General features: G+C 43.4%; 1 protein-coding gene across 4 annotated transcripts in view; it reads right to left on the reverse strand.

The window, feature by feature from the left end:
* rptor (regulatory associated protein of MTOR, complex 1) overlaps positions 1-19,155 on the reverse strand; it is a 218,956-nt gene that overhangs the window by 19,125 nt on the left and 180,676 nt on the right. For 2 of the 4 annotated variants that reach the window (XM_080721241.1, XM_080721244.1), the window contains 8 exons: positions 18,664-18,767; positions 18,010-18,190; positions 17,300-17,407; positions 13,014-13,119; positions 11,348-11,462; positions 10,684-10,808; positions 9,020-9,145; positions 2,342-2,389 (listed from right to left, as the gene is read on the reverse strand). In XM_080721241.1, coding sequence (XP_080577367.1) covers positions 2,342-2,389; positions 9,020-9,145; positions 10,684-10,808; positions 11,348-11,462; positions 13,014-13,119; positions 17,300-17,407; positions 18,010-18,190; positions 18,664-18,767 — 913 coding nt within the window. Of the gene's footprint in view, positions 1-2,031; positions 2,390-9,019; positions 9,146-10,683; positions 10,809-11,347; positions 11,463-13,013; positions 13,120-17,299; positions 17,408-18,009; positions 18,191-18,663; positions 18,768-19,155 lie in introns of those variants that run through there. The other 2 variants (XM_080721242.1, XM_080721243.1) reach the window with 2 other exon arrangements.

The raw sequence follows: 19,155 nt of genomic DNA on the forward strand, positions 1-19,155 counted from the left end.
AAGTTCCATAGTGCTACTTTAAGTCAGTGGTTCTCAACCTTTTCAGGCCGGGACCCCCAAAATAATCATATTATAACTGGGGACCCCCCACCCTGAAGGGCAGTAAGAGTTGAGGAATTACATTTTGTGAGGAATTACATTTTGTATAACACATTTCTGTCTGTAGTATTTGACAATTTGTCCAATGATTAATTTGTCATTTAAGAGGTATTAAAAAGTCCATAAATTGTCACTTTAGAAATGTGCAGATAGCCTCTATACTCTTATACTGTATGTTGGTTTGTTTACTGTTGAGTGAGAAAACAATGTTGCACATTAAGTTAATCATCTGGGGACCCCCCAAAATAATTTGGCGACCCCCCTGGGGGTCCCGACCCACAGGTTGAGAACCACTGCTTTAAGTCACAGTGACTTTCTCTTCCTGTATTTGCCTGCTAGTACTTTCGATCACCGGACACAAATACTGCACAATGTGATCCCTGTCTACTGTACATATTGCAAACAGCAAGAAAATAAATCCACATCCTATATGGGCCATTGAGGATGCACACAGTCTCAGTCTCATTTTCATTAGTCGCCCCGCAGCCACAGGTGTATCTCCCCTACTCCTCATAAAAGGAACACTAGTTCCCGGGACTCAGAATTTAACAAGGCACCAGGCGGTGCCAAAATGTGGAGCAGGACACAGAGGCTCTGTCCCTGCAGCCAAACGGGCCAGGGCCGCCCTACTTTCACAACTTCAGCAGTCTCAAACCTAACAAAAACTGGAATATGTGTTAGTGTGTGTGTGTAGGGCTGTCACAATTATTACATAATCGTCTAATCGTGATTTTATGAAATCATCGTGATTATTTTTCATAATCGTCATAATCGTTTCCATGTTGAAAAATGTTCATATATTTAAAAAAAAAGTCAAAAATAGTGGAAATAGCAGATCTACAAGCTCACGACGCGTTATGAGCTTGTAGATCGGCTATTTCCTCTATCAATGTTCTTTTTTAAGTATAAAGTTGTCAAATATGTCAGTAATTTCTTTGTATATTTAGGTTATGTGGCATATCTACCATGTGCAACTTCAAAGCCTAAAAGCCAAACATAAATGTCATTGTCAACGACAAAAACACAATTAAATCGTTAATCGCAATTATTTGAGTGACAAATAATCGTCATGTAAAATGTCATAATCGTGACAGCCCTATGTGCGTGTGTGTGTGGGGGGGGGGGGTCGTCTAAGTACAATGTCACGTAAGAACGACTGAAGTGAGGGTAAATGAAGGCATAGGAAAAGAAAAACTGAATTACAACAAGACTAGAAAGAGCATGTGTATCTAAGTTAATTAGGTCTGCTTTCCATCTGCGGGCATGTGAAGTCTGAGTGCCTCTACCCCTCCAACCTCCTCAGCAAACACTGATGACAACTAAGCTCTGGGTAATTATGAGTGTCTGTGTGTAGTGTGATTGTGTATTTGTACAAGCACCTTCCTACCAGACTGAAAATAAACAGCACTATGCGCAACACCCCATGATAACTTTAGTCGCTGACTTATTGTATTTCTCTCCATTGTCTTACATATTTCATTCCATGCCTCGTATCCATCTCTCCACCTATCCATCTGTCCATCCATCCATCAGCGCACTCTTTCACTCCACTCTCCCATGGTCTTCTTACATCTATTTGGCTCATGTTTTTCCCCTTCTGCCCATTTTTGCCCACATCTCTCTGTTCCCTTGCTTTTCAAGCTTGACACACTTTCACACATGCCAATTGCACAGCAGAAGTTGCTGCCTGTCTCTCAGTTGTGGTCCCCACAATTTCAGTTTCCTCTAGAGTTTAACTTGCTGGTCTCCCAGGCAAGGCAGCCTGGGATTCACTATTAATAACATCTCTGTACCACCAAGCTCCCTATCTCACTGACCTGGAAGAACCAAAATTAGTATATTAGGCCACAGTAGACATTGGAGCATTCTTTTGAGTCAATCATGTTTGTTAAATATTGTCTATGATGTCTCTGAATTGAGGTTGAAAAACACTGAACGGCTGAAAAACAAAAAAATACTAGAGGGGAGCTGCGAGGGCTTGGCAGAGGGGCATGGCAGTGAAGATTGTGTATCCAAATGTGTGTAATAAAGTCAGGAAACCATCCTGTAGTTGCACACTACCCCAGCCTTTCCCTTCAGAGAGTGATGACAAAAAAGAACAGATGCATGAAATGGAAGGAACCAAAGAAACACAATAAAAACAAACAAAAGGAGTTATGCGGTTGGGTTTTGGGGGTATTTTCTTTTTGTTTTGTAAGGCACATTGAGTCCAGGAGAGAGGGGGAGAAAAGCCAGCACTTACCTCCCTGTTTACTCCTGTCAAGATAGATGGAGACCCTTCTGGCAAGACCTGTGAGAGAGGAGTAGCAGATGGAGGGGAAGTAGGGGAGTGAGGCAAGTCAAAAGCACATCAGCCCAAGCATGTCACATGTTAGCCACGTAAGGATCCCCTGCATGCAGACACACGCACGCACACAGACACAAGAGATAATATACACTTGCAAGTCTTGCATGAATACATATTTTCAAGTATGTCTTTATACTGTGCAAGTGTGTATTATATTGTGTACACCCACACATACAGTACACAGTACACAGTACACACACACACACACACACACACACACACACACACACACACACACACACACACACACACACACACACACACACACACACACACACACACACACACACACACACACACACACACACACACACACACACACACACACACACACCAGAGAACAAGGCTGCGGTTCCCGTGTGGCATCTCCCGAGTGAATAACACTGAAACAATTGGATGAAAAACTAGGTGATGTGTCTCTGAAGGCTACTGGCTGTGCATTAGAAACGTATTCAGAGTCCCATTTGGGATAACGCATCAGCACAACACTTCAGGGAAGAAAAACCCAAATTGCTATCACCATAGGGCAAAAGACTAGCGGGGTGGAACAGTTAATGAAGCGCTACCTGCCATTGAGAGGGTATATACTGTACATAGTTTACAATCCATACTAAACTACAACAAAACGATTGCATTTCGTTGAAGTGTTAGTTTGTTTTTAAGTTACTTTGTATCTGCTGCTAGGGAGGAAAAAACGCGTTGCCTTGTCCTCTTGCTCTCTCTTTCTCTCACCCAGACGGAGAACACACAAAAACAAAACAAAGTCAAAGTACCAGCAAAGTAACAAAGCCGGACAGACATAGAGACACCAGGGGTTTGAGATAGCCAGGTGATGAGGAATACAGAAGCATGTTACCAGACGACAGGGATGGAACAGTTAGGGCATTTTGAGAGAGGACTGGAGCGTGTGTGGGTGTGCATACAGTACAGTATGTGTGTGTGTGTGTGTGTGTGTGTGTGTGTGTGTGTGTGTGTGTGTGTGTATATGTATGTGTGAGAGGGAGCTAAGGTTTCTCAGAGAAGGGTTGTTAGGCCTTGCCTAATGAGGGCGGTCTCATGCAGGCCCGGAGGCAGCGTTTCGACAGCATGACGACAGTAATGTGAAATATTTGGAATATCTGGAATGCACCATGTCATTGTGCCATTGTGTTGCCTGCCATTTGAAAACGTAATGAGGGATTTCTATTTGATAGAAGAAGTCAAACATCCCAAGTTATAAGTACAATAATGTCCAATATGTTTATGGGCAAGCAACTGCGTGTGTGTGTGTGTGTGTGTGTGTGAGACACATACAGTATATAATACAGTATGTGTGTGCATGCTTATGCGTATAGGCACAGGAGCCAGACTTTCAATTATCCAAGGTTAATTAAACGACTACAAGACAGAATACAGAAATATAAAGTAAGTAGAAGTAGGTCAAAATGTCCACGTCTCTACAGACAGCCACCCACTCTGCTGAGGGACTCTGTGTCACTTATTGCTATGGATACCATAACCAATGCATCTTCATAATATGGAGCAAGCGTCATCATATAGGCCTCACTGGATTGATTACTCACACCAGGGCTCCACTGCAGCCATCGGGTGTCAAAAAATGAACCGGGTCAAATTTTTATGTTGCAGGGCAACGTCGGCAATGATGCACCCTTCATTGATTAAAAAGGGAACATTCCCTGCGTTGACAATGACGCGATGCCCAATGGCTGCAGTGGAGCCCTGCCGTTACGGTGTAAGCACAGCATTGTGATATCAATGTAAACCTACATTCTATACATTTATGTCTATCCCTCAAGCGCCTTTCAGATGGGGTGTGGTGACGCGCCCTAGTAATTCATTTTCAATGAGAGGCGGGCGATTATTTGAGATGCGCGGAGAAGCGAGCGGGCGCTTGCGGGTGGCAAGAGCTGGATCGTGGTCATCTTGGTAAATATCGCCCGGTGTTTACTTGCGGAGTGATTGTGGGATTGTGTGAAGACCATAGGGATCGCACCGCGGTGAAGACAGCGGCGCGATCCCCGCTGATCCAAGCGAGAACTCCGGCATTAAAAGCGCTTTACTCTTTCCAGAAAAAATGCACAAATGTAAAGAACATCTCCATTGAGTTGCTGTCAGCCTCGACTCGATACTGCAATCAATGTGGAATCTACAGTACACTGTTTGAAGTGTCATAAACGATCTATCTAGGTTAACAAAGCATACGAGACACCACTAAGTGTTGGGGAAATTCTCTGGCAATGGAAAGTGGGCCTGTGTGTGTGTATCTGTGTCTGTCGCACTGAAGAGCACAGTTCTCTGTAGAGGACAGAATCTCAGAGGGTGACAGCATCTGACAGCTCCGTGTGCATATGCGTGTATAGTGAGAGTGTGTGTGTTAGTATGTGTGTGTGTGTGTGTGTGTGTGTGTGTGTGTGTGTGTGAGTATGTGTGAGTGTGTGTGTGTGTGTGTGTGACAGCTATTTCAGTGATGCTAGTTAATTGTGACACCTCCAGAGCAGTGGTGACACTGTTCACACACACACACACACACACACACACACACACACAGTGGGTGGTCCACACGGCTGCAAAACCAGACCTGTCAGCCAATCAGTCACTCAGTCGGAGACAGCTATGCACTTAATTGTCGCTAATTAGCCCACTGCGCATCTGATGTGTGACTCGCGTCAACAACCTTGTCCGAAGGTGGTCTATCTACGCTCTTCACCATTGACCCACATACTGTTGCTAATGGTCCGATGCAGTCAAGAGGATTAAGGGGACGTTTCATTGTGTTTTGATTTTGATGTGACCACTGTGTATTTGTAACAAAAAAATATGCCGACATAACTTTGATTAAAAACAATAAAATAAAATAAAAATACATGTCACAATCCCCATAACCTTCTCTGGCCCAGAAATAGACAACCACGAAGGAGAGGCTGTCACAGAATAACTAGAGGTCTGACATGGGACACCTTCAGGACTGAGAACATTACGACTAATAGGCCAGATAATTACACCTTATGTATAACTATAAATATATTGTTTTAAAAATCCCAAAACTCCACAACACAACTATAATGGCAACACAGTGTGGAAGGCTGGCAGCTCACAAAATCATAATTATATTTATCATGCTTGGTGTGGATGGCCCCATACACACAGCACTGTATGTTGTAACCTATGGTAAGAGAAAAGAGAAATGGGTGGTTGAATCTTCATGAATTCAGTCTGAACCAACAGCCACTGTTGTCAGTGTTGTGGCATGACCTTAAACATAAAGATGCACAATGTGTTCTTCTCATGTTCTTGGCTATTTACACAATAAATTGCTCCTTTTGGCGATGCAATATGCCATGTAATTTTGCAGCTAGACCCCGAGTGTTAGTTAACTCACTCAGTACCAATGACGAGATTTGACAGGCTGTTTAAAAATGCCCTCTGTACCAATGATGATTTGAAAGATTGACACTAGAGGAACACTAGAGGGCGCTGTTAGCAAATCTATGAGTCAACACATGTCACATGACATGACCACATGTGTATGTGTGTGTGTGTGTGTGTGAGAGACACACACACACACACACACACACACACACACACACACACACACACACACACACACACACACACACACACACACACACACACACACACACACACACACACACACACACACACACACACACACACAAAATGATACATTTTTGATCGATCAGCGGGCCAATTGTATGTCGCAAAATATTTTTCGCAAAGACTTGAAATGGTAAGTCAAATCGGAAATAATTCTGGTAGTGAGGGCTTTTTTTGGTTAAATATTCTTGGTAGTGAATGAGTTAAGAGACTTTCTTAGCCTGAATTTAGTACATTTTTGAAAACCTCTACAGTAATTAGTATAGTAATTGCTTTAAAGTTAAGTCATACTTAATTGATTAAGTTTTATGTAAATTTGATGTGGTTGACCACTACCTACTCCTTGATAAGCTCCATTCCATTGGTCTACAGTGAAATGCCCTTATCTGGTTCGATGCCTAGCCTCATAATAGGCGTCAGAGTGTTGCCTTGCAAGGTACTCAGTCGGACAACCTGATTATAGAGAAAGGTGTCCCACAAGGTTCCACCTAGTCAAGTTCAGCTCTACAGAATGCCGATGACACTGTTATTTACTTTTCCGGTTCACATATAATCCAAATTCAAGCATCTTTACAGTCCGACTTTAACCGTGTAAAAATGGCTCCATAATAACAAACTTGTGTTGAATAGGGGTAAGTCTTGTAATCTGGTGTTCGGTACATGACACAGTCAAGCAAGCTCTCTTGAAGTACACATACATTTTACAAATGGCTCCCATCTTGAGAAGGTATACTCTTAAATATCTTGGACTTTGGCTTGATCCAGAACTTACCTTCAAACCACACTATTGACTATAATATAAAAAAAACCTATGGTTACCTGAGCTCACACTACCGTTCAATTAATTGCTTTTCATTTGAAGTTAGGAAAAGGATAATCTCTCAAATTCTACTCCCTATCATCAATTATGCTGATGTTGTGTATCAGAACACCACAGACACGCATCCTGAGCCTCTTAATGTCTTACTGTATATAACTCCCTGTGCAGGCTTGTCTTGAGGTGTCTATATGGAACTCATCACTGCCTCATGTACAACTCACTCAATTGGCTGCAGCCCAAATCAAGAAGGCAATTGCATTGGCTTCACTTCATTTTTAAATGCATTCAATTTAATTGCCCTTCTTACCCGAAACATTATTTGGTTCCATCTAATTCATCACATCTAAACACCTGCAATATCCTTACTTTGATCTAACAAAAATCACTAAGGAGGTTGGACAAAGGTCATTCTGCTATAAAGCTCCATCTGATTGGAATGATCTTCCTCTACTGTATGTCTTAGATCCATTTCATCCCTTGTCGCCTCAAGACTTCCCTATATTCACATCTGGAATCAACTTGTACGTGTTTCTAAATTGACTTTACCTGTATGGACTTTCACACCGATACTGTGCCTCTTCTATTGCTCATCAGCTGATGGTGTGGTGGTTGGGTGGGTGGGTAGGTGGGAGAGGTTGAGCAAGCTATCTGTGTACGAATGTATCTGTATTCTTGTCTTGTACGTATTCATGTCGGCTGTTCATGTTCTTTTGTTTTTCATGTTTTTATGGGTCCCTCTAGAAAATGAGAAGCTGCATCTCAAGGGGCTATCCCTTCAATACAAATCTGAAATCTGATCATTTGTACTCAAAATAATTTGACCCATCTCAACTATTAGGAGCAGGGGACAGCTACAAGCCTCTGAGGACTGATTGCAGCTACTAGAGGCACTACTATGTCCCTAACATGTATGTCTGCGGTGTGGGAGGAAAACGCATGAACAGTGGGAGAACGTGCACACACTCAAAGTTGGGCGACTTGTGTTTGAACCCAGGAGCATCTTGCTGTGAGGCATTAGTGCTAACCACTGTGCCACTTCTTTCTTCACCCTTTATTCCATGACCTTTCTAGGGCCTTTATAGTATATAACATGATGAGTGCATATGCATTTAGTACAGTGGGTGTCAAGTTTATGTATTTATTCGTTAGCATTAGTTGCCACATGGATGCCAAAACATCTTCCTTGGGTCTGTGTTAAGGTCATGCAATGCTCAATACACTACAATAGAGGGTAGCACGGGTCCAAAAAATTATTAGACCCGTCCCGAAACGGATCCGAGGGTATTTGAACCGAACCGAATTTCCCCGAGAAACATTCTGATTTACTAGCCCTGACCCAAAACGGCACAGAGAATGATTGGATCCGTTCCGATATGGAGCCGATTCAAATTGGATCCAATGCTAAATGGAGCCGGGGAAATTGTGTGCAATGCTATATTATGCTTATTTTCACCATTACTTTGAGACAGACTGGTCGTCTTCTCTCTCTACTCCAGCACTGAGCGCACCTCACCCACCTCTCCAAGAGCTACAACAAATTATAATTTATTAACATAAATATATATACTTTTAATCTTGGCTCTCTCGGATCCTTGCAGGTAAATGCTTTTCAGAATGCCCCGAACGAGACCTGCAGCACTTGGACCCTGTTTGAGCCTGCAAGTCAATATTTTAGCCCCGAAGCATCTCGGTTCTCGGTTCGGCTCTCGGGTAATCGGTTCCGGGCAGACCCGTGCTACCCTTTACACTACACAGAACGTAGAGTAGTAGAATTTACTAGTTTGTAAGCACAGATCACATTCTTTCCAAAGACATTGCAAATTCAAGGTAACGTTTTTATGACTAATGTTGTTCGGTCACTTGTTCAGACAGACCTGGACACCCAGGTATTTGATCCATTGTTCTCTCCATGCTAATGTGTGTGATGCATAGATAGACGATGATCATTGCCAACAGTGGAGGCTATCTATTGGTCAAAAACAGAGCTGGTCCTCGTCTTAAAGATGAAGATGTGGACAAACAGATGAGGGACAGACAGTATAATGGCTTGTACAGTTGATGCCACAGGAAGTACTTTGGCATTTGGTTGGGGGGGTGGGGGCCGGGGGTAGAGATAAAAATAGATTGCGGGTCTTTACTGTGTGCGCTGGAGGAGGGCTGACCTCGGGTGGTGGGCAGCATGTCTGACAGGCCCTGCCACGCTGTCACCATCTCAGGGTTCCTCTGGTCTGCAAAGTTCTTCCAGATACGCAACGCTCCATCATCTGGCGGGAGAGGAGAAGAAGAGAGTTGGGTGGGTACTACTAGGGCATTCACGTATTCGAATTATTCGACCTCAAAGTATTCGAATAGTCGAATAATCGACAGGACTGGCCAAACTGGCAAATATTAAGTAAGCAAGAGGTGAAATAGCCGATCTACATGCTCACAACGCCTCGCGTTGCAAGGCGTTGTGAGCATGTAGATCTGCTATTTTCACAATATTTATCTGCGGAACCGAGTCACATTAAATGTAATACCTACAATTCCAAGTGCTTGTCAGGGTGGGGGTCCCCAGTTCAAATATGTTTATTTTGGGGGTCACGGCCTAAAAAAGGTTTGAGAACCCCTGGTATAGAGCATTAACAAATTCATCCACCAGGGGCATTGACAACTCATTCTTATGACTTCCTATCTCGCCAAGCTTTATAAACTATATATTTTTTTAAAGAGAAAAAAAAAACATTCGAATATTTGGTGAATGCCCTAGTGGGTACATGGGTGAAACGGAGGGAAGAGGGTATATGAAGCGAAATAAAGAACGAGGACAGTGAGGAGAGGAACACAGAGGCATATGGAAAAGAGAAGGATAGACAGAGAGGGAGACAGAGAGAGAGAAGAGGGACGGAGGAAAAGGAGACAGGAGAGGAAATTGAATGGTAGGGAGGGAATGAAAATGCAGAAAGGTCAAAGGGGGGGGGGGGAGAGAAGTATCCATGGTGAATCTAAGAATTGCATCAACACGTAAAAGCAAGGCAATGTACGAGGCGCAATACTGTGGAAGCAACCCAGCACATAATCAATTTGATTCCAGGTGTGCACAACATATTATGTGTACCTTGAGCAGATACATTATTTGCATGTCGGGAGAATGAAAGACATACACACATGCCTTTCTTCACTATCTTTACCTTGACGGTTGTCAGTGAAATACAAAGAAAGCAATGCCTTACAAATCAAACGCAGAAAAAGATAAATCAATAAAAGGTATTCTGAATCGCGAATCATTCACATCAAACATACGGTACCATATAAACTACATTGAATCTACAGTATGTGCAATACACTTCTGAAAAAAGAAAAAAGCATAGTCGCCTATCACTCCGAAATCTATATAATTTGAACCAGTCTAGTTTTAGTTCATGGCTGTTACAAGTTAAATACAGTATGATCACTAGCCTGGAACTAGACCAATCCGCATGGGCAAAAAAAATTGCCCTTGGCGAATTTGGGTCTGGCCCCGCTCAATTGTGAATCCATTTCCTCTCCCCCAAAATTTGGGGGAACCAATCAGGGCCCAGCATTGGTCTGGTCTAACCAATCGTGTCCAGAGCCATTTTTTAACCCACCCCTTGCCCCTTGGAAATGAAAATTCTGCCCTCGAGTCCAGACTAATATCCGATACGCAGTGATGAATTAGTATGAGCAACGCCAGGCTATATGATCACATGATTGACTGTGTGTGTGTGTGTGTGTGTGTGTGTGTGTGTGTGTGTGTGTGTGTGTGTGTGTGTGTGTGCGTGCGTGCGTGCGTGTGACCAACCTGTTGCAGTAAGCAGTAATGAACAGTCATGTCCATTCAGGTACTCCATGGCTGTAATCCGAGTGTAGCGAGGGTTCCCATTGTAGAAGTAGTCCAACCTCTCTCCTTTCTCCCAGTCCCAAAAACTATAGACAGACAGCTTTAGAATGTGACATTTGATGTGATATAACAGAACAACAGAAGGGGCATACTGTACATTCCAAAATATGTTTTTTCTTCTTTTTTTACCAGAGATTTAATGTGGCATCACACGATAATGTGACACCAACTAGATTCTTTAATGGATCTTTATCTCAGTCAAGAAGCCAGGGGACAGATTGCAAGGAAGCAGCTGTAGCAGTTGTCACTAGTGTAGGTTAATGTGTTTTAATACAAAGTATTAACTGGTTAAGTATTTTGCAATGACTATTAACAAGTTGCTCAGCAACATTTTGTCCTGAAGGAACTATATTTAATGGACATTTTCAAATTAAATGAAAATAACCTGTTATTATTTGATTAATACTTTCTAGCAACACCTTACAACCAATATCACACATGAGGGTGTGCTGTTGTACTGAATATCAGCACAGCACCGATCAAGCAAAAACACATTGAAAAGGTCAATTTAAAACTTAAAATATTGTTTGGCGTACAGCTGTCCTAAGGAGGAAGCTGAGCTCACCAGATGCTGTCCTTGTCAGCCACCGCAATGCAGGCGTTGAAAGGATGGAACTTCACCACAGATGGAACACCAGGGTTGCGGTTGATGAAGATCTGGTCATCCAGTCGGGTCACTCCTACAATAGGGGGGGGGGGTCATTGAAATGGATTGTACTGGAATCGGGGTGGTCACGGATACGATGCAGCAAAGCGCTTGATTGCCTGAGTGTACCGAGTACAGATTTCACTGTGGTGACTGACAGCTCTGACTGATCACTGATGTTTTCAGTATTTTCACACAACACTGTTGACAGCCTTTTACTGCTTTAGAATTGTTAATAGACAAAAAGCCCTTTCCATCAATATCATGGTGCATTGCATTTTTTACTTTTCTTCAAGGCAATGTTCACAGAAAGAAATGTAACATGTTGTTACATAAATCCTTAACTCCCTTTTCAGCTGCTGCACATGGATATGATGAGTGACTATTATCTATGCACATAATGTGATGACAACATGGTGTGTCTATATGGAAGCAGTGCAATAGGCTAGCTACATTTGTGGAAAACACAATTACAAAAATAAGTTCTGCACCATCTGGCTATTTCCAGCGTGAGCCTTGCACAGCCCCAGCAGATAAGCACACGACTTACAAGTTTGATGCTTCTTGATACATTGTCATGACAACGACATGCCTAGAGCTGCCTGTCTTGTCCTTGGCAGGCTGGAGTGCACAATCCCACAATAAAACGCAGAAGAATGTGGAAAAATAACAAATCCTGAATAACATGACAAAGAAGCACTCTGTGAAAAATAATAAATAAAACCGTCGTAAAAGAGAATACAAAAGCGTTTGAGACCTTGGGCAGACAAAATCGCTGAAAGCTGAATATTCAATATGCATTACTGATCAATTTTGGCAGTGTTGTCTTGCAGTGCATTCGGTACAGAACTGGCCAAAAAAAACTGAAACCCCTCGTCACAATGCCTTGGTGCCTACAGCGAGCACACATTGTAACGATCATTTTCAACCTCGCCCTTTGTTCCTGGCCTATCCATCTGGCCTCACCCTTCCTCCCCTTGCTGCCATGCTCAGCACCCATTTCCTCTCATCTCGTCTCCTCTCCATCTCCCGGCAGGGAGTGGATTGAATGAGGGCAAGCCCACTATTACTTCTCCCCCCTCACAAAACTTCTCAGCACTGGAAAAGAATGAATGCAGTGATTAAGAGAGTGAGAGAGACAGAGATGAAGCAATGTGCGTGAGTAAACTTAAGTTCTGAAAACCGACTGCTTGCTGCGTGACCGTGTGTGTGTGTGTGTAGGTTGCAGTGGGGGCTGCTAGTGATGACGTGCGAGTGTTAGCCATTCTGTTTGAGCGAGCTCTGACTTCAGATGTGAGTTGGGCAGCCTGTGTGCATGTGGACCCCAGGCTCTTTAATGTTTTGTACGTACGTGCTCGGAAGTACGTGCTTGTGGCACAGCGGTGGGGTGTTTTCTCTCTCACAAACACACACACACGCGTGATCGGATGAAAGCCAAAATATATCATCTACCAACTGCTGTGCACTCATTCACAGGCCTGAATTAATTTTCTCTATGTCTGAGTCAGTGTGCTTGTTTTTGCGTTGTGTGTGCGAGCATGCACGACGTGCATGTGCGTGTGAGAGAAAAGAGAGAGTGTCTGACCTCTCTGTGTGATGCGTTGACTCTGCCTCCTGACACGGCTGTTCCTCAGAAACCTCCATTGCCTCTCCATCCGCACCTGGCTCTCCAGGTCATGCTCCTCTGGGATCTGCATGAGAGGGAGTTTGTGTATGTGTGTGGAGAGTGAAAGGTACAGATGAAACACTTTTGCTGCCCCTTACTTTGAAGGGATGAATTTTCCTTGCTGCCGCGCCGCTTCCTCCATAGGCCCTCCGCTCTTATTTTGAAGGGCCGGGCGGGAATTTGCGCGATGTTTTTTCACTTTAATTTCTTCAACGTTTACCCCATCTAGTCACGTGACAGTGTGTTGACATGAAAGTGTCATGGCGGCCGCCATCCGAGTGCAGATTGAGCTGTAAACATGCCAGCCTTGGGATCAAAATGTATTTTTTCAAGTAAATTAAGTCTCTTTAATGAAAGATCAATGGATTTCTATGGAGGAGCTTCACTTCGCGTGCACACCCAACGTGCGTTGTAAACAAATCACGGACATTACCAATGCACAATGGACAGCCAAGACGTACAGTAAGTCATAACAGTGTTACTGTATTTACCGGGAGTTTGACGAGCCACACTGTCAACTGCAGCATGTAGTTAACCCTTTCAATGACGAGCCACACTGTCAACGGCAGCATATGTTTTTTCATAAAGTAAAGCACTGCTTCACCTTACAAGACTGTCGCACATAACTAGTGAAAATAGCAGATCTAAAAGCACACAACGCCTCGCGGTGTGAGGTGTTGTGTGGAGTACTGCTCCTTTTCATCTGCAGAAGACTCTTCTCTTTTATGATTAAAGTGAACCATGGGACCATGGTGTTCGTGTGGATTCAATCAGTCAGTGAATTGCACGGAAAAAAGGCAAGGTGCCGCTAATATCCTGCTCTCAATGTACTGTTCTCACCATATAGATGGCTGCCACACACAACAAATGAATCTCCTTCTCGCTTTCATCTCTTCCGTCGCTCTTTGCTTCCAGCTTCTCTCAAAGGGAGAGAAAACCATTTCAGGCTAATTAGTGTTCATCAATAGGGGCCTCTGGTGAAACTACACAATAAAGATTGTGTGTGTGTGTGTGTGTGTGTGTGTGTGTGTGTGTGTGTGTGTGTGTGTGTGTGTGTGTGTGTGTGTGTGTGTGTGTGTTTACAATTGGTGATTACTGACAAAGCAGAAGGCTACAGAGTTCCAGCTCGGCAATGTGAGAAAAATCAACAGCACTACACGTCAGTGATAGTTCAAATTCAAGCTGATGGAAGAATTGTAGCATGCAAAAGGCATTTGAGAAAGGCATGAACAGTATGTTCACGCTCAGCTCACATGTTACTATTTGCCTGTCCTTTGGGGCTATTCACCTGGGAGTGAACGACAATAATGGATTGTAATAGAGTTGTATTGTTGGTGGTGTGTGTGTGTGTATGTACTGTATGTACGTGTACGTGTGCAAGGACAATGCTGCTGCTGTGTGCTTATCAAGCACATTTCCACAGCAGAGCCTCCCACTGTGTGCTCATTCAATGAATAATAAACACTTGCTTTTTCCATGATTCCGGTGACTGAGAGTGCGGTGTACACCGATAACCACACTCAAATGGCCTCCATCATTCTGTTTCTAAAAGTTATGGGTCACCATGTTGTTTCTCTCAGACAAGGACAGACAGACAGAGAGACGGACAGAAAACACACGGTTCAATAACACCTGCTTCTTATGCACACTCCAGAATCACTTACAGTATACTGTCAATTCTGGCTACCATTCAAACACACACACACACACACACACACACACCCGCCTCTCCCATGCTGCTGACACAGTGATATGATAACCTGCGTGTGCACAGAGCTGGCTTTGTAACAGAGTGGGGTTTTATGGGAACACTCAAAATGTTGTAGGTGAGGGAGAGGGTTTTGTACTAGCAATCAGAACGCTACTACAAAACCCTCTCCCTCTTATCTTGCCCTTTTCCACTACCTTCATCTCTCTCTCTCTCTCTCTCTCTCTCTCTCTCTAACCCGCTCTACATCCAATCTCTGTTTTGCTTTTCACTGAACAACCCTTTGTTCTCTCTGCTTTCCTCCTTCATGCTGCATTTGGGCCTCGGTGTGATCTTTGGCTCGGAGCGGTTCCTCATTACTTCCTCTCAGATTCTTTTCAAATCTTTTATGTTCAGTTTTTTTTGTCTACCACCCCCCCCCCACCCCCTTTCATTTTCTATTCTTGTTTCCTTTTTTCCTTTATCAATTTCCATCAATCCAATTTAGTCCAATTTCAGAAACAATCCGAGCACTCAAAATTGAACGGAGGAGAGGATGTAAAATCAATGTACTTTAAAGTTATACCATGTAACTTTTTTTATAAAACAAATCTTAAAATTGTCCTAACTGTTAAATCGCTAAAGTTTTAGAACACCCACTCTGTTATTTTCAGCTTCTAAAGCCTTCTCTTTAGTGTTTTCTATGAGCCGTGAGGGGGGGAGAATTTCGCGGCAAAATGACGTCATCTGCATCATCTGTATACGTTGTGTATACATTGGCCAATCACATTGCGGATCATACACACATGATACACTACCGGCCAATCACAGCTTATCTGCCGTGTCTTCAGGAAGTAGCCTCGCTCAGCTACAGTGTTTACGATGGTGAAGGATTCTTAACATCTTAATCCCCAAATCCTGTCCAGAAAATTACGTTCTACCATGCGTTCTACCCCTCCACGGATTTGTATCGGTCGCGGTGGTTTGCGGCGCCGCTCCGGTGGTCGCGGTGGTTTGCGGCGCCGCTCCGGTGGTCCGCGGCGGTGGTCTGCGACGACTCCGGGCGAAAAACGTCCGAAAAAAGCAATACCGCTACTGACCACTAGTTTAGCAACTTATACAGTATAGCTTTAATCATGTCTATTAATCCATACATTTTTCAAGGGGCCACATAGTCAAAAACCCAAGGGACTGTGGGCCCATTTGGCCCACGGGCCGCCAGTTGAATAACCATGCCCAATAGAGTTGCAGTGACCAGAACACAAGCTTTTCCACCCAAGCTGTGTTCATTGTCACTGTGAGGCTCCGCTTAGGAATTGAACCATAGTCTCTACAGTGGTAAGAATCCACCACTTCTTTTCTCTCTCTTTCTCTAGCCCAGTGGTTCTCAAACGTTTTATCTCAAGACACAAAAGACAAATTAGACATAAAACATATTGATAAACAATATACCGGAATACCAAGCTGGCGTAACTCCCGAGTGAATTACACAGTGGTTGAACTGGTAAATGTGGAAAAGCTGTCACAATGTAGTGTTTGTGACATTACGACCTGCTCTGATCATGTTTCTGGTATCCTAGATTATGAGGCCACACAGGGAACTACTATGCATGACTTAATATTCATCTTCATTTTTAAAGTTCTACGCGTAAAATTTACTCTTCTTGGTGACGCCTCTCGTCACTTCGTTGTCATTACAGCGTCTCTCTATAATTAAGTAGCACTTAAAGATGAATGCTGGTAGTCCAAGAGCCCTAGCCTGGCATGGCCACACTGATAAGTTTGGAATCTCTGTGTGGAACCTGCATTTCGAAGGGTCAGATGATTACAAAATAGAAATAAAAAATGTGCATACTGGTTCGTGATTGGTGGCCCACAACTTGGTGGGCAGCTAAATCCAATCACAACCGAGCTAGGTTTTCTTTTTTTCTTTTTGCACCATCTGGTTTCCAGGCTACAAGCGCCCAAGGATATTTTGTAACATAAAAACAAATCGTCAGGAACAGTATTTACTATCAAATGTAAAATACATAAAAACATTTCCGGTGCCCATGTCATTTTAGCACAAGTGTCTTGGGCAGACACTTGCGAATAAAATAGTGTTTAATAGAAGTTTTGAGTGTTTAGAGAAGTTACATTTATGTGGAATAGTTATTGTAAAAAAAAATTACAGTGAAAGAATATATCAAAAATTACGTATTTTATTGAAAAAATTACACAGCATGACTTTAAAATGATGGTTAACTAAGAACCAATAACATTTGAATATTAATGTGGGTTATCCTGAGGGTTGCTATGGAGGAGGTAAAAGTGCGAGGCACAGAGAGAACTAATAATTACACGCAGCATACAGTGTAGCTTTTTTTTAATCTTAGAAGACTACAGTACAACGTGGTGAATACGTTTGGAACAGAGGCACAGAAATGACTAATAGAACACAGCGGCGGAACACGCTGTGGGCAGGGAGTGAGGGCTGGTGAAAGCTATAAATAAATAGAGAGGCAGAGGTGTACGTTACCTTCATAACTGGCTGGGCAAAGTACTTGGCGCTCCAGTCACACAGGCCTGTCTGCAGCGTTGCGATGTAGTTCCTGTGACCGCCTGGATCATCCCCATCGTCACCCGCCTGAACACACACAAACACACACACGTCAGTAATGCAAACCTAACTAGAACTGCACTCTGTCGAGGTGCCAACTTGCGTCTTGTGCACAAGTAGTTGTGCACCAGCAGAGCGCGCCATGAGGTGCGCTCACCACTGGCATCACCACTGGCGATGCCAGTGACATCACCACTGGCATCGCCAGCAATGCTGGTCCCTCATTGGCTGTTAACGATGGCGTTGCCAGAAATGCTGGTCCCTGATTAGGCTACGGGCTTACACAAAGAAGGACACCGACATACATGTTCATCCAAAATTACTTTTCCCAAATATGGAGATGACTGACATCATAGATGATGTCATAGACCACATGAGATTGACACATGTCCATATATGGCTTTCCAAGATATGATGACATCAGGGATCTCCATATATGGGCATAAAAAGGACAAGAACTGACAGAGATCTCCATATATGGCCAATAATCTATTAGTGAATTCATTTTCCACATGGACTTGAATGGGGCATCGTTCTACACATTATGACCTGTGGCCGATTCTACAAATGCCTTCTAAAATCAGTAGTTCTCAAACATTTTTTCAGACCACAAACGGATCCACGCTTACCAGCTCGGGTCCCTTGTCGAACATCTTCCGCGTGCGGGGGAACTGGTGGGAGTGGGGCGCCCCACTCCCCAATGTTGGGGTGTAAGGGGGTCGTTGTGCCGGGGGCTGATCTCTGGCAGGGGGCTTGGGGACCTCATTGGTCAGGCTGGAGCTGCTGGCACTGGGCATGGGAGGAGAGCCACTGGAGCAACACACAGGTTAGAAGGTCAGAACATGCATCTTCTTCCATGTGCTAATTATAGCATATATTCATTTTGCTCAAAAACTGGTAGTGTATAGGAGAACAAATTCTTGGCAGCAGGAAGGATGAGCTAGTGGCATATTTAATGGACATTCTTTTTCTTGGTTAATGACTGAGATGAGAGAGAGAGAGAGAGAGAGAGAGAGAGAGAGAGAGGGAGAGAGAGAGAGACATAATCAGAAAAGAAGTGGGTGAAAGTATAGTTTTTGTGCATCGTTCCCATCATATCGTCATTTTCCATAGAAGAAAGAAAGGGATGAAGAAGATGGGGCGGGGACAAGGGGGGAAAGGAGATCAAGCTAGAAAAACGTAGGACAAATATATCTACATATTTACCCATGGTACAGAGATAAATAAAGAAAATGTGCTTGAGCATTATTTAAGGTGCTGGGGGGAGGGGGATCTTGCCTCACCTGGCTTGGTGGATGTGGGTGCCTTTGCTGGTGGGACTGGCTGGGGCTGACTGGGTGAGATTTCCAGAGTCCAGGATCCTCTGAGGACGTGCATTCATAGTTGCCTGAGGAGAAAGGAAGATGCTAAAACCCTCATGCTTTGGCGTCAAAGTGACATGAGACAAGTGACGTTTTCACAAAAAAATAAAATAAAAATAAAAATACAGCTTTCAACTGAAAAAAGGTGTCAAGACTTTCTTCGTTTTCGTACGCACTTGTTTGTATAGTGAAAAGTCACATAACACCTTTATGACAAAATTAATTGCATTAATTAGGCTTTATACAAAATTGGTCCCATAATACATAATCCCAATCTAGAAAGGAAAATGACCAGGCTTGAAATACAACTTTACAAGATCTACAAGCTTGTAGATTGGCCATTTTCAGTACATGACACTGGCGCACAGCTAGAAATCACCCTTAAAAATCCCAACCAGTGGGAGTGAGCAGTGC

Source organism: Nannobrachium achirus (genome assembly GCF_963921795.1).
Source record: "Nannobrachium achirus genome assembly, chromosome: 3".
NCBI classification, from domain to species: Eukaryota; Metazoa; Chordata; class Actinopteri; order Myctophiformes; family Myctophidae; genus Nannobrachium; species Nannobrachium achirus.